At 36.0% G+C, this 14,334-nt stretch overlaps 1 protein-coding gene across 2 annotated transcripts; it reads left to right on the top strand.

The window, feature by feature from the left end:
* Nucleotides 1-318: 318 nt before the first annotated feature.
* On the top strand, nucleotides 319-12,719 carry LOC104102713 (alpha-1,3-mannosyl-glycoprotein 2-beta-N-acetylglucosaminyltransferase). Of its 2 annotated transcripts, XM_009610507.4 has the most exons (19): nucleotides 322-534; nucleotides 1,676-1,726; nucleotides 2,063-2,150; nucleotides 3,720-3,782; nucleotides 4,033-4,067; nucleotides 4,170-4,246; nucleotides 4,338-4,383; nucleotides 4,475-4,537; nucleotides 5,399-5,465; nucleotides 5,571-5,639; nucleotides 5,722-5,791; nucleotides 6,216-6,277; nucleotides 7,441-7,531; nucleotides 7,617-7,710; nucleotides 8,021-8,083; nucleotides 8,179-8,217; nucleotides 8,353-8,523; nucleotides 9,815-9,945; nucleotides 12,242-12,719. In XM_009610507.4, the coding sequence occupies exons 1-18, from the start codon at nucleotides 460-462 to the stop codon at nucleotides 9,929-9,931; spliced, it is 1,341 nt and encodes a 446-aa protein (XP_009608802.1). In that variant the 5' UTR covers nucleotides 322-459; the 3' UTR covers nucleotides 9,932-9,945; nucleotides 12,242-12,719. The 2 variants fall into 2 exon arrangements, with proteins under 2 accessions (XP_009608803.1, XP_009608802.1); XM_009610508.4 differs by lacking the exons at nucleotides 9,815-9,945; nucleotides 12,242-12,719 and adding an exon at nucleotides 8,846-9,789 and having other exon boundaries at nucleotides 319-534.
* The last annotated feature ends 1,615 nt before the right edge of the window (nucleotides 12,720-14,334 follow it).

The raw sequence follows: 14,334 nt of genomic DNA, 5'->3' as shown, positions 1-14,334 counted from the left end.
CATAAAAAATATATAAATAAATTACGCAAAAATTAATAAATATATTATTTTATAGCTGGGATATAAGGTGTAATAAGAATATGAAAATTAGTAATATATGTATTAAAACAACTAAAAAGATTAAATAATTTTCTTCTAAATAAGCAAAACACATATTTTAATCCCTGCATTATAATTTTATGCATATTATTCCTGTATTAACCGTTATATTATTAATCTACAGAAAATTCATCTTATTTAAAACACGGTAATTTTTTTATATTTAATTTGTGTTTTTTCCCCTTGTGAAATTTAATTGTCTTGTCGGAGTTTATTTCCAAGAGAGAAGAGAGTATGAAAAGGACCAATATTGACTTGATCCTAACTGAACAGGCAAAGTAAATCCACGGATGAAACACTCATAACTGAACAGTGATAGACTATTCGCTTTCTCCTAAAGCCTTCAATCGAAATCGCACGATGAGAGGGTACAAGTTTTGCTGTGATTTCCGGTACCTCCTCATCTTGGCTGCTGTCGCCTTCATCTACATACAGGTTCTCTTATACATGGCTTATATCTCAGATCTATCTTTCTTGTACGATTAAGATCACCAGCAATGAAATAGGTTCATTAGGTTAGGTTTCTTTTGGACCTTAGCCTTCTCTTAAATTACCACTGTTTCATATGAACTCTACATGAACATAATTTGCAATCTTTAATACAGAAAATTGATAACTAAGAAATTAGTGGAACTAATTTTGAATTACGTAGAATTTAGAACAAGTTTGTGATTAAATCTTAGGAAACTAGAGAACAATATCAACATCAACTTGTGGGCAGTCAGGATTTATACCTAGGGGATTAAAAAAAATGCAAACTTGCAGAATAGCTTAACTATCAAGGGGATTCAACAATTTTTTTTATATATATAAAAAATAATTTTTCCCTATTTGTACAGTGTAACTTTCCTCGCAAGAGATTAAAGTGAACCCCCTTCAATACATTTATTGATTTAGCTGTGTCACTAGTGGGGCGTGCCACTTTAAGCAGCTGGTTCCCTCTTTTAGTATTTTGGTCGCAAATTCCCCTTGGCAAAGATAAGGTGAACCGCTAGGAAAGAATTGACATTCACATGCCCAAAAGAACTTCTGTAGGCTATGCATTTGAAATTTTCATGGCTTGTAGGCGAAGCAATTGAAACTTTTTTCTGCTATTGCAAATTTGCAATAGATTCTGACGACACTGTACCATCTTAGGTAAATAACTTTTGGTACTGTACTGTATGGTTTAGTTTTGGTATCTCTGTTATCTCTTTCTAATGTATTAGACAAAAGCAAATATCAAGATTTAACTTCTAGCCCCAAGGTTCTGGCGTAACAAATGAAAAATTTGGGCAACAATATTCTCATCTGCCTAAGCTTGGTGGATAGAGTTACTTGATATCTGTGCTAGTAGGAGGTATTAAGTACCCGGTGGATTAGTGGAGATGCATGCAACCGCAATTGTAAAAAGAAAAGTTTATATTGCTTAGGGAAAGCCAAGCAATATATGAGGTTACTTGGTTTTGTTGACATGGGTATTATGAAAAGAATTTACCTTTTTTTTTTGATTTCTTTCTTTTTCTTTCTGGATTAGTGTTTGCTTAATGGTGAATTAGGTATGGTTTTAAGTGGTTGCTTTTGCTACATTGCTCAGATGCGGCTTTTTGCGACACAGTCAGAATATGCAGATCGCCTTGCTGCTGCAGTATGTATCTGGACTCATCTAGTCATCCTCCCTACAGGAAATCTAAATACCATAGACATATTTCTTTTGTTCTACAGTTTAAGAATTTGTATTCATGTCATGTATTGTGAATATGATGTTTCTAAAATCTTCATATGCTCTACGTGAAGGCATCCTTCAACAATTCAAATGTCATTCCAAAAATCTTCTCTTTTCTTCTCAGAAGGATATTGCATAATCTTTCTTTGTGTTGTCTTAACAGCATACAACTGCGCCCTTCTTCAATGATGCAGGCTAAAGAAAGAAGTAAAGAACTTTTAATTGCTCACTATGTGTATAAATCATTGAATGACACAGATTGAAGCAGAAAATCACTGTACAAGTCAGACCAGATTGCTTATTGACCAGATTAGCCAGCAGCAAGGAAGAATAGTTGCTCTTGAAGGTGCAATGTGTTTTTCGGTGTAGTCCTTTCTTTCTTCATTGTCCTCTTGATAAATGGATTTATTTCCTCCATTCTACAAATGGATCTATTGGAAATAGTCTATCTTGAAAATTTTATGTAAGTTTTGGTCCTATCATAAGTGAGTACACTGAAAATATTTGATCAAGAAGATGCAAGAGAGTGTAGAAGATAGTAATGGTTAACTCCAAGTACAAAAATCTAGATCAGAGCATGAGCTAACCAATACCAAAACTTTGCCTGCTAGGCCAGAGTAAGAGAGCTAATGAAATCTAGGAGGGGAATAACGTCATTTACAGGGGAAAGGTTACTCCAACTAAAAAGATTCATCAAACATATAGATTTCAGGGAGCAATTAGGAGTTGAAATGCCATCAAAACATCTGCTATTTCTTTCTGTCCAAATACACCAAAAAATACACGCTGGGATCATCTGCCAGGTCTTTTTGATGGTTCCGTCAACTTCCCAGAAGCTCCAATTTTCTACTGCTTCCTTTAGGTTCTGAGGTGTTGTCCAGCTAATACCAAAAACTGATAGGAACATTTACCATATGTCTGCAGCCACTGAACAATGCAAAAAAAGATGATTTACTGACTCTGAACTCTGATGACACATGTAACATCTGTTCACCATTTGAAAACCCCTTCTACAAATCTTGAGTCAGGATAGCTTCTTCAAGGGCTGTCCATGTAAAGCACATGACTTCAGTGGGGAGTTTTTTTTCTAGATTAGTTTCCAAGGCCAATGATCAATCACTTCATTTGATACGCACATTTTGTTGTACCCTGCCTTCACTGAATAAATGCCCTTGCTGGTGTTGTCCCACATTAGGATGTCTGGGTTTTGTGGGTTCATCGTGAGGTCTTCAAGTATTCTGTATAGATCAAAGAGTTCGTCCAGTTCCCAATCCAGCATGTTCCTTTTGAATTGAATGTTCAGTTGTTCCCATCCCTGTTATGTGCTATTGTGTTGATGTAGCTCTGGTCTCTTTTGAGAAATTTTCTGTTTTTGTGTTGTAAGTTTCGAGACATCTTCATGGATGAGCAGTGAGGATAGGACCTTTTCAGTTTCTTCGTGTCCTCTTTCAATGCTTTGTTCCTTATCCTTTCTGTGATAATACAGATCATGTTGAATATTTGCTTCTGTTACTGCTGATTTATGATTTACTAGAATAATAAGTAGTTTAGTCGTAGGAGGGGTCTTTGTTTAAATGTAAATTTAGTTGGATAAGTTAGTTGAGATATTTGAGGTTTTTGAAATTTGAATATTTATTCTGCAGATTATGTTTTCAAGTTGGCTATTTAAAGCCCTCTGGTTAATAAAATTAAAATGAGAGACAATTTCAACCATTCTTTTAATCTTCTTGCTGCTCCATCTCTTTAAAAAACCTAACAGATCCCAATTAATAAAATCTGGTGTTTGCTGTCAGAAACTGAAATGCTACTTATCTCTTTTGTATGAAGGGAACAGGTAGTTGTATTTTTTGGGGGGAGGGGAAGAAAGGTAATGGGTAATTTTACTTTCCTTATCTTCATCTTGCTACATTTTCAGAACAAATGAAGCGTCAGGACCAGGAGTGCCGACAGTTAAGGGCTCTTGTTCAGGATCTTGAAAGTAAGTTCATAAACTCCTCTTCTTCTTTCAGCTTTTAGTCCAAAAGCCACTGCTTTTAGTCACAGTAATATGAAATGTTTGCCTGTAATAATGAAACCCATTGTACGTGGCAAATAAAGATCTGTCAGTGTCAATGTGTCTGTTCATATCATTGAGTTATTAATATTATGGGCTCTAATCCTAGATATACCCATGCTACAAGTATTTGTACTTATTTATATAGTTGATATTGTTAATTTATTTGTTACAGGTAAGGGCATAAAAAAGTTGATCGGAAATGTACAGGTGTACATACATTCTCATATCCTCAGTCATGCTTTCACTATCAACATCTGTTGACTTCATTTCTGTCAAATTTGTGCATCACCTAATTACTATATTTACTAGATGCCAGTGGCTGCTGTAGTTGTTATGGCTTGCAATCGGGCTGACTACCTGGAAAAGACTATTAAATCCATCTTAAAGTATGTTTTGTATCAAAACAATTTTGTCTGCTTCTTATTGCATATTAGATGCCTCAGCTGATAAGCCCGGTACTTCCATTGTTGTCATCAGATACCAAATATCTGTTGCGCCAAAATATCCTCTTTTCATATCCCAGGTACCCATTTATTTTCGCACATAACTTTCTATTGTATGCTTGTCTTCTTTTTGTTGTTGAACCTACTTTTCGATCTACCTCCCTTTGGCAGGATGGATCACATCCTGATGTTAGGAAGCTTGCTTTGAGCTATGATCAGCTGACGTATATGCAGGTAATCTTCTCTACCGCGTGAGAAGGGAAAACAGGATGTTTGGCGTATCTCTATCTTTGAAATTTAAATCAGGTATATGTCTTTACTTGGAGGGGAAGTATAGACTTAAGAATAAGAACTCATTGTTGCCAGGCTTGTTTTTACTTGCAATACTCAATCATCATCATTACCAATAACCATATTATGTACAGGGAAACAAGTTAGTAGAAATATTGCCCATAAGGAGTTTTCATCTGCTAAAAGATTGAAAGGGAAAAGATACATTATTTATATTTAACCTGTAGATATTTTCCTTATCATTTCGACCCTTTTATTACTTCAGCTTTGTATCATTGTGTGATACAATTTGTCCTTTTCCCTATAAGACAGCACAAGTGGAAGAGGCATGTATTGTTTGATTTATGCTTTTATGTTGCAGCTTTTCCCCCTCTCTTCATATATATGTGATTTCTCTCTCTCTCTCTCTCTCTCTCTCTCTCTCTCTCTCTCTCTCTCTCTCTCTCTCTCTCTCTCTCTCTCTCTCTTTTATGAGTAGCCACACTTCTGTTCCATATATTCATTCATCTACTGCAATAGGTTCATAGTTTTGTAACCTATCGATTGCTTTTTCTACCTAATGTTTTTCTCTGATAAAAGCTACGCATTGCATAGGATATGAATCTGTCTGCTTCATTTTATCATTTGGCTGCAGTTACTTTAGTCTTTATCTTTAACCTTTTGCTGCCTAGCTGATAACTGTTCTGGCCTGGCAATGTGAAATGTAGTTAACAATTGCTTCTGCTTAAGCTCGGTATCAAACTCTTCTTGGCGCTTTTTCTTGACAGTTCTTAAGAAAAGACTTTTTCGATTCTTTATCAACAGCACTTGGATTTTGAACCTGTGCATACTGAAAGACCAGGGGAGCTGATTGCATACTACAAAATTGCACGTAAGGATGATTTGGTCCTTTTTTTTCCCATCTTTTTTCGTAACTCATTTTTATTCCAACTAGTGCTAGTCTTGCCTTAGCCATTGTCGATCACTCTTTCCGTAGGTCATTACAAGTGGGCATTGGATCAGCTGTTTTACAAGCATAATTTTAGCCGTGTTATCATACTAGAAGGTACTGCTGATCTATCTTAATCACTATGTTGCATGTTCTTTGCTCTTTTTCTTCTCACAATATCTGTGCCTCTGACATGCAGATGATATGGAAATTGCCCCTGATTTTTTTGACTTTTTTGAGGCTGGAGCTACTCTTCTTGACAGAGACAAGTAAGGCACTCTTAAAGGATCCGGATGTTGCGTTGTTTTACTTTCAAAGAATTATTCAATTCATCCTAGTCTCAGGAAAATTACTATTTTTTTACTCGTGTCCAACTCCCCCCTCATTTTCTTAAAAGAACCAACATAATTGAATCAGATTCAACAGCATCCAAGATCTCCTGCTCTTCCAGGCTTGTGATAGGAGAAAATCTGATGGCAGCGAGGGGGATAGATTGATTTCCATTTTGGTTATATAACATTCTTAGCAAAAGGATTAAAAGCTTTTCCCTCGTAGACTGACGTCCAAATATGCTAAGTGGTATAGTGAACGAACTAGAATGGGATTAGCCTAAAACATGGGGATAAAAAGCCTGTTCTAAATGTCCCAAGTATGTTATAAGAATTTCTTAAATACTTATGGTGAACATCCCAGGTCGATTATGGCTATTTCTTCTTGGAATGACAATGGACAAATGCAGTTTGTCCAAGATCCTTGTAAGTTTTTTCTTTCTTCCTTCTTTTTTGTCCTTTGTGATTGGTGGTTATGATTTTTCTTTTGAACTCTTCTCCTGTTTCAATTGGAAATTTTACTGACCGTTATTCAATGAAGAAACCCAAACGCTGCTTAGTGCAGATGGTTTCTTTTTCTGTTCTGTTGAATGGTTATACTTCATTTTCTTTTTGATTCCTTGGAAGAAATTATATCCTAAAACAGCGTAAAGGATTTGCTTTTGAGTACTTTACTTTTGATATACCTCTGCAGTTTTTTCTTTATTCCTTTTCGATGACTGGTTCTTGGATTTGTCTGCCACATGTCTCTCTTTCTGTGACTGGTTCCTGAATTTCTCTGCCATTGTCTCTCTTTCTCCTTGCTCAACCCATATCCTTTTTAATCATCAACTTGAAATTGAATCATATTACTCATGCTAATACAAGCATCAGTAAGAAGACTGGTAGTGTTACAATATACTAGTGGTTTTTCTTTCATTCAATCATCACTTGTTTGACAGCTTAAACTAGGCTCCACTTTAGAGATAGGTTTTTGGTCTTAATTAAAATAGGTCAAGGGCGCGTCGGAACAGTCGGTAGCTGCTTAGTACTGAATTTTAACGTCTCCTCTTTTCGTTTTGGAGAAACCAATGAAAAAGGGGAAAAGTTGAAAATTTGCTCGTTGGAGTTGTAACAGGAAGTTTTATGAGAAATTGGAAAACAAAAACAAGAAAAGAAAATATATTTTTAAAATTTTTAGGACAGGGAATTACCTTTTCTTGAACTGATAGGAGTCAATCGTTTTCGCATGTGAATCAAGCAGTCGTAAGTGACTTGTTCTTTTGGTACAAACACAAATATTTTATGGCTAAGATTGTCGTAAGAGAAAATTTTGGGGCGCTACGGTTCTCTTTTCAAATCCATAGCCCTTTCTAGGATTGGCTTCAATTGAATATTTTGGACTGTCCAAAAGAAAAAGGAGTTGCATGTTTTTACCCCATTGATTTCATTGTTGGGCTGAGCAAAAGTATATCCTCCATGGAGGTTAATCCCATTGTTTTCTTCTCGATGTTGCGGAATTTATTGATATTATTTAGGTGTCTTTTAGCAAAGTACACAGAGCTCTGCTTTTCTGATCTCACTGAAATGCTTTATAATTTACTCTGCAGATGCTCTTTACCGCTCTGATTTTTTTCCCGGTCTTGGATGGATGCTTTCAAAATCTACTTGGGACGAACTATCTCCAAAGTGGCCAAAGGCATATCCTTTCGAACTGATGTGCTTATTTCTTGCCTAAATTGACTACCTTGGAAACTTCAAAGATTTTCTTTGACCTTACTTTTACTTACTGGGACGACTGGCTAAGACTCAAAGAGAATCACAGAGGTCGACAATTTATTCGCCCAGAAGTTTGCAGATCATATAATTTTGGTGAGCATGTATGTGCTCCTTGAAATCAGTGCTAGATGACTTTGGCTCAGTAGACATAGTTGAGCTTGAATTCTGATCTTCAATGGTGTGATATTCTTAATGTTTCTTACTGATCAAGAAAAAGTTAATATGTATCTCATTGCTCTTCTTACTCATTTACATGCTTATCAAGAGAAAAAATGTTTTTGCTGTTCTTAAAGATGGAAATTTTATTAATTTCCACCATCTAAGTCAATAACATTAAATCTTTCCCCATATTTACCATCATTTACAGAAACTTCTCCTTAAGCCTTGTCAACAATCTTACATTATTTGCAGGGTTCTAGTTTGGGGCAGTTTTTCAAGCAGTATCTTGAGCCAATTAAACTAAATGATGTCCAGGCATGTTATTTTATTTTATTGCCATCACCCCTTTTCTTGCCTACTCATTCTTTCCATTTGTATGACATGTATTCTACCTTGAATTTTGTTGGAAGGTTGATTGGAAGTCAATGGACCTTAGTTACCTTTTGGAGGTAATGACTTGAAGATTATTTTTGTGCTGAAAGATTTAGAGAACTTGTGAATGCTGACAAATTATTAGATGGTTGATTGAGAAATTTGTCATTTAAACCATCTTGCGTAGGTAACTTGTGGTTTCGTGTTCTCAGGACAATTACGTGAAACACTTTGGTGACTTGGTTAAAAAGGCTAAGCCCATCCATGGAGCTGATGCTGTTTTGAAAGCATTTAACATAGATGGTGATGTGCGTATTCAGTACAGAGATCAACTAGACTTTGAAGATATCGCACGGCAATTTGGCATTTTTGAAGAATGGAAGGTAATGCATATGTGACCCTTCTCTTCATATTGAATTGATTATGACCTGAGATTTGATCATATTTGTTTGAGTGGGTTCTTTAGATGCAGTCATTACGTATGTCGAGTATGGCTACGTATAGCATATTAGCCGTCTATCTACTTAACTCTGAAACAGACTGTTGAGCAGTTCAAAATTCATGCCTGATTTTATCCTTTTACCACTTGGAGATTTATTGTTTCACAGCCATATGACATTTTCTTTCGATATATCATCGATGCAAACAGTTGCTGATCTGATAACACAAACGCTGGTAATAGTATTGCGACGCAAAAATATGCAGGTGCTCTTAGTGTTAGAGTAAGCAATCAGAATCCAATTGCACAACTCATTCCCTTCTAGAATTCAGGTGCAAATGGAGGTGAAATTTGAAATACATGCCTGCCATCTTCTCTTTCATTTATGCCTATCTATGGGCTTGGGCCCCAGTAACTTTCCATGCAATATGTGCTTGGGCTAGAGGTTGCGTCTGCACGAACGAAAAATGAGGTTTGCCAATATGGGCAAAACTTGGACCGTGTTAGGCTAGCCTGCTTGGTCTCATATATTTATTACAATTCATATTTTTCAAATAATTGATATAGAAAGCATTCTTTTGGATAGGTTGATATGTTATATTTTGATATGTATTCATTCTTGGTTTTGTACCACATGTATAGAATGAGTAAAAATGAAATAGGAGATTTTTTAGGTTCATATATTAAAATTTAGACTGATCTATAGCCATTTTAAATAGAATTAGTGAAAATGAAATAGGAGGAGATCTTTTAGGTCCATAGGTTGCAATTTAGATTGAGCTATAGTCATTTACTTGTTTTATTTGTGGCTTTGGTTACTTGGTTACTTAATTCTTAAACAAACTGTTTCTGCAAATTTAGTTACTTTTTGGTAAATATAGCCTAGATTAATAGTCAATATTATAGTTTTCAAATTTAAAGATAAAATTTTCTTAACGCCTATTTGTTGCTCAAGGCCAGTACTATGGGAAAGGGTGGGGTGGAGTTGAAATTAGACCTATGATAGCCCGACCGTAGTGATGTTAATTGTGGTTACATTCATAAGTAGCTTGGTCCATCTTTATTCCATTTCATATATGTCTGAGGATGTTAATATTGACCATTGACTGGCCCATATCTGTTCTTTGCCTGAACCGTGGACAGGTCTATTCACACTAGCTGTGACTGGATTTGTCCTCTTTCATGGTTCTCCTTTTGCTTTCTGTAAAACTTGCACTAACTGTTCGTTTCATCAGGATGGTGTACCACGGGCAGCATATAAAGGAATAGTGGTTTTCCGGTACCAAACGTCCAGACGTGTATTCCTTGTTGGCCCTGATTCGCTTCAACAACTCGGAAATGAAGATACTTAACAAAGATATGATTGGTAAGTTTCTGTCCATAATGAGCAAAACTATTGAGTACTCTATACACAAAGCTTTAGTACTTTGTCTTTTAATTTTTTGCATGGAATTTTTTTTATTCTTCTTCATGAAGGAAAATACTCAAATGAGAATAATGTAGGAATATGTTTGGAAACATTGTAAAACCACTTACTTTAACTCCAGGAGGCTAATGTAAACTATTTTGGAACAAAATATTGAAGAAATAGCATCAAATATTTTGAGACGTAAGGTAGAAAGATCCCAACTTGCTTTGGGATTGAGGCGTAGTAGCTCATCTTGTTGTAAAATAGAAAGAGGGTCATATAAATTGAGATGGAGGGTCTATGTTACGGTCCCCTGTTATAGATCTAGTTATGGGACGCTGTAAGACAAAATCAGAGTAAGTTTGGGTAGAGGTTTTCTTTTTTCGACCTATAGTGTTGGTTCGTTAAGAGAGAAAGAGAGAACCTGCAATCTCGTGAGTTGAAGTACTCAAAGATTGGAATAATTTTTTGCATACCTTTTACTGAATTCAAATAATTTTTGATACAAACACTGATGGATTAACCATCCACCTAAAAATTGGGAAATAACTTCCTAACATAACTGGAATGAGAAAGTGGCCTCCTACTGATAACTGCTACTACTAATAAGTAATAACTGCCACAGGAAATATATGAACATAACTAACAGATGCCTAAAGTTGCTGAGCTCATCTACTTCCGATCTTCTGAAACTTATTATGTGTAATTTGTTGGTAGGCTAAAGGGGTGCTAACATTACTCCCCTTTGTCAAACCGCGCTTGTCCTCAAGCGGGAAGTATGGAAAGCGTTGTTGGTTGGCAAATCAGTGTTAGGATATGACTCTTGTGCATCAGATTCTTCTCCTCTTCCTTTATAGATTCAATCCACATTTATGGCCTGGGTGAATGGTTCATCACAATTGAAACAAAGTCCCTTAAGGCGTCTTTCCTCCATCTCAGATCTGGTCAATTTCTTTACAAATCTGGTGTGTTGTTGCGATGAGAAATCTGTTGTCTTTGATCTACGGACATCTGATAATTCCGAATGAAGGGGTTGTCCCTTGCGTTCATAAAGCCGGGACATACTCATTGCTGTCGCCAAATCTGGAGGGTTATGCAACTCCACTTCAGTTGCTATATAGTCAGCAAGACCACTGATATAAAGTTCAATTTCTTGCGACTGTGTGAGGGTACCAGCCTGTGAAACCAATTGCTCAAACTTTTTCTAGTAATCTGCCACAGACCCGATCTGGCACAACTTAGCCAATTCTCCCAACTTTTGACTTCTTATTGGTGGCCCAGCACGAAGGTTTCATTGACGTTTGAATTCATCCAAGATGGTTGAGGCATATCTGTCTCTAGTTTAAGGAACCAGAGTTGTGCATTCCCCTCTAAATGAAAAGAAGCACGTCCAACATTTTCTTCTTCTTCAGTTTGCTTGTGTCGAAAGAAGTGTTCGCACCTATTCAACCATCCCAAAGGGTCGTCTTTCCCACTAAAATGTGGGAAATTCAACTTTGTATATTTGGGAATGCTGGAACTTCCTCCAGTTTCTGATCCTGACCTTCCTTCAACTCCAGCTTTACCCTTCCAACCTCGATTGTACCTGGTATTTTCGATTGATTCAAAATCGGCCTTCGAATTTGCTAAATCCTTTGTGGTTGCGAGCATATATGGCTTCCTGTCTGGTTAGACACGTTCTTCTTGGAACAAGTTCACCAACTGTGCTAGTTGTTGTTGCATTTGGTCTCCAATAACTCTCGGCTGTGATACCAAGTTGTCACGGTCCCTTTTTATAGATGTAGTTATGGGACGCTGTAAGATAAAATCAGAGTTAGTTTGGGAAGAGATTTTCTTTTTTCGACCTATGGTGCTGGTTCGTTAAGAGAGAACCTGTAATCTCTTGAGTTGAAGTACTCAAAGGCAGGAATAATTTTATGCATACCTTTCACTGAATTCAAATAAATTTAAATACAAACACTGATGGATTAACCACCCACCTAAAAATTGGGAAATAACCCCTAACACAACTGGAATGAGAAAGTGATCTACCAATGTGTGACTGCCACAGGAAATATATGAACATAACTAATAGATGACTGGACTCATCTACTTCCTGATCTTTTGAAACTTTCCATGTGTAAATTGTTGGTAGACTAAAGGGGTGCTAACAGTATATTATTGTGAAAATAACATTTGACCTGTTTTTTTACCAATAAGTACTATATTTGCTGACACTGATGTGTATTTCACTCTCTACTACTCCATTCAACAGGAGCCCGGACAAAGATTTAGACTTATTGGGTAGGATGCATCGAGCTGACACCAAACCATGAGTTTACCAGTTACATACAACGTTTTAATTGTTATATGGAGGAGCTCACTGTTCTAGTGTTGAAGGGATATCGGCTTCTTAATATTGGATGAATCATCACAACCTATTTTTTTTAAGCCAAGTGTTCCGAACATAAAGAGGAAATGTAGCCCTGTAAAGACAATACCTGGGACGATCATAATCACAGGTCAATAGTTTTGCTTCTCAGAAGGAACATTACAATTGTGAGCACTCCGCACGCCCTCTTTTGGAAGAATATGAGAACTTTTCTCATTTACTCTAGTCTATTTTGGAAATGCAGATTCCTCAGAATTTATATTACTCTTAGTGTTGTCAAATTGACGAACACAACTGTGAGCACATAATTTTTTCCCTACAAAATACTCCTACAAAAATTCACAAAAAATGGATTTTTCTACTTGTTTTTGATTTTATAGTTTTTAGGAATTCCTTTTTAATTGTTTATTTGCATTGTAGTTGCATTTCTTGTGCATGTTAAATATCTTAAAATCATAGAAAATACCATAAAAATGTCCAATTCTTCTTTGCATAGCATTTTAGATTTTAATTGCATTTTTTAGGATTTATTCACATATTAATTACATAATTGATAAATGAAAATCACAAAAATACCCTAGTCATTTTACATTTTTTGTTTTTGGTTTTCAGATTAATAATTTTCTTTTATTAGTTCATATTGTTAAAGTAATTAATTAGTTAATTAATAAATAAAGTAGTAAAAGAATTAATTTTGCAATTTGAGTTCTAAGTGCTATTTGGGTTTAAAGTGGCTAGCATTGCAAAAATTAAAGAAGGGAAAGGAAGAGGTTAGTCTTCGTTGAAAACTGGGCTAAGAGCACATTTGAATAGGTGGCCCAAATTGCCAAATTCGCCTAAGCCCAATCTTCCTAAAACCCGGTCCAGCTCCCCTTTAAACCCAAAACGCCCTCGTTTCAGATCCTTAATCCTAGTGTCCCTTGAGTTTAATCCGATGGTCCGGAATTGACAACCCCCATCCCATATAACTGTCTCACCCCCTCCCCCCCCAAACCTAGAGACCAAACCTCGTTTCCCCATCTCCCCTATCTCTCCCATTCCCCACTCAAAACTCTAGCCGCCCCAACTCTTTACCCCAACTCTTTACCCCATGACCCTCAAAGCCTCTTATTCCTTAACTCATTTTTATATTCCCCTAAAGAGCCCTAGAACTCATCCCGTAACAGATCTCACAATAGGTTAACCCCAAATCTTTTCTTTCGATTTCTACCATTCGGAGGATGAACGCAGCGAATTTCATTTTTCTCTCCGACTTTAGTAGTCATTAGCACGTATTCACTAGCCGAATTCTAAAAGCACAAGGTCAGTGATTACTCGTTGATGACCACTGTTGGTCAGAGAAACCCTTGACCAAGCGTTTGTTTGCATTTTCAAAAGGTAACCTCGAAATCTTTGCTTTGTTTTTCGTTTTCGTTTAAACCCATCTTGTGGTGTTTTTCAATTTCTGTTAAAATCGTCAAAAAAATAAATAATTGCATGTTCTCGTTTAAAGTTTATAATCTGTCCGGTTTCGCACCTTTAACTTGCAAATAGTTATATAAATTATGTTTTGATGTTTTGTTTAATAGTTTGTTTCTAATTTTCTTTGTTATTAGATTTTTTTTTTTTGGTTTGGTTTATTTTTGTTTATTGTTTAGACCTCAATCTTAGTTAAATGAGTTTAGTTTTTTTAACCAGGGTTCAAGTTAGGAATAATTTAGAATCAGTTGGTTAAAGAAGTTTTGAAAGGGCATGGGTAATTATAAGGAATAGGAAGGGTAATTTTGTATTTAAAAATTATGAAATATTTTCTGTTATAAATAAGAGAGAGAAGAGGACTGTCTCTGAAGGACATAAAATAAAAACGGTTTGGGAATCTGGGGTATAAGTGAACAAAAATAAAGTTTAAAAGGTATAACTGAATTAGAAAAATCAGGTTTGGTTGCCCTAAAAATTTTGTTATAAAAGGTCTCATTCTCACCCATTTTGGTGAGAAA

Source organism: Nicotiana tomentosiformis, chromosome 1 (assembly GCF_000390325.3).
Source record: "Nicotiana tomentosiformis chromosome 1, ASM39032v3, whole genome shotgun sequence".
Taxonomy (NCBI): domain Eukaryota; kingdom Viridiplantae; phylum Streptophyta; class Magnoliopsida; order Solanales; family Solanaceae; genus Nicotiana; species Nicotiana tomentosiformis.
Note: the sequence above shows the minus strand (reverse complement) of the source record. Positions and strands in the feature narration are given on the sequence as shown.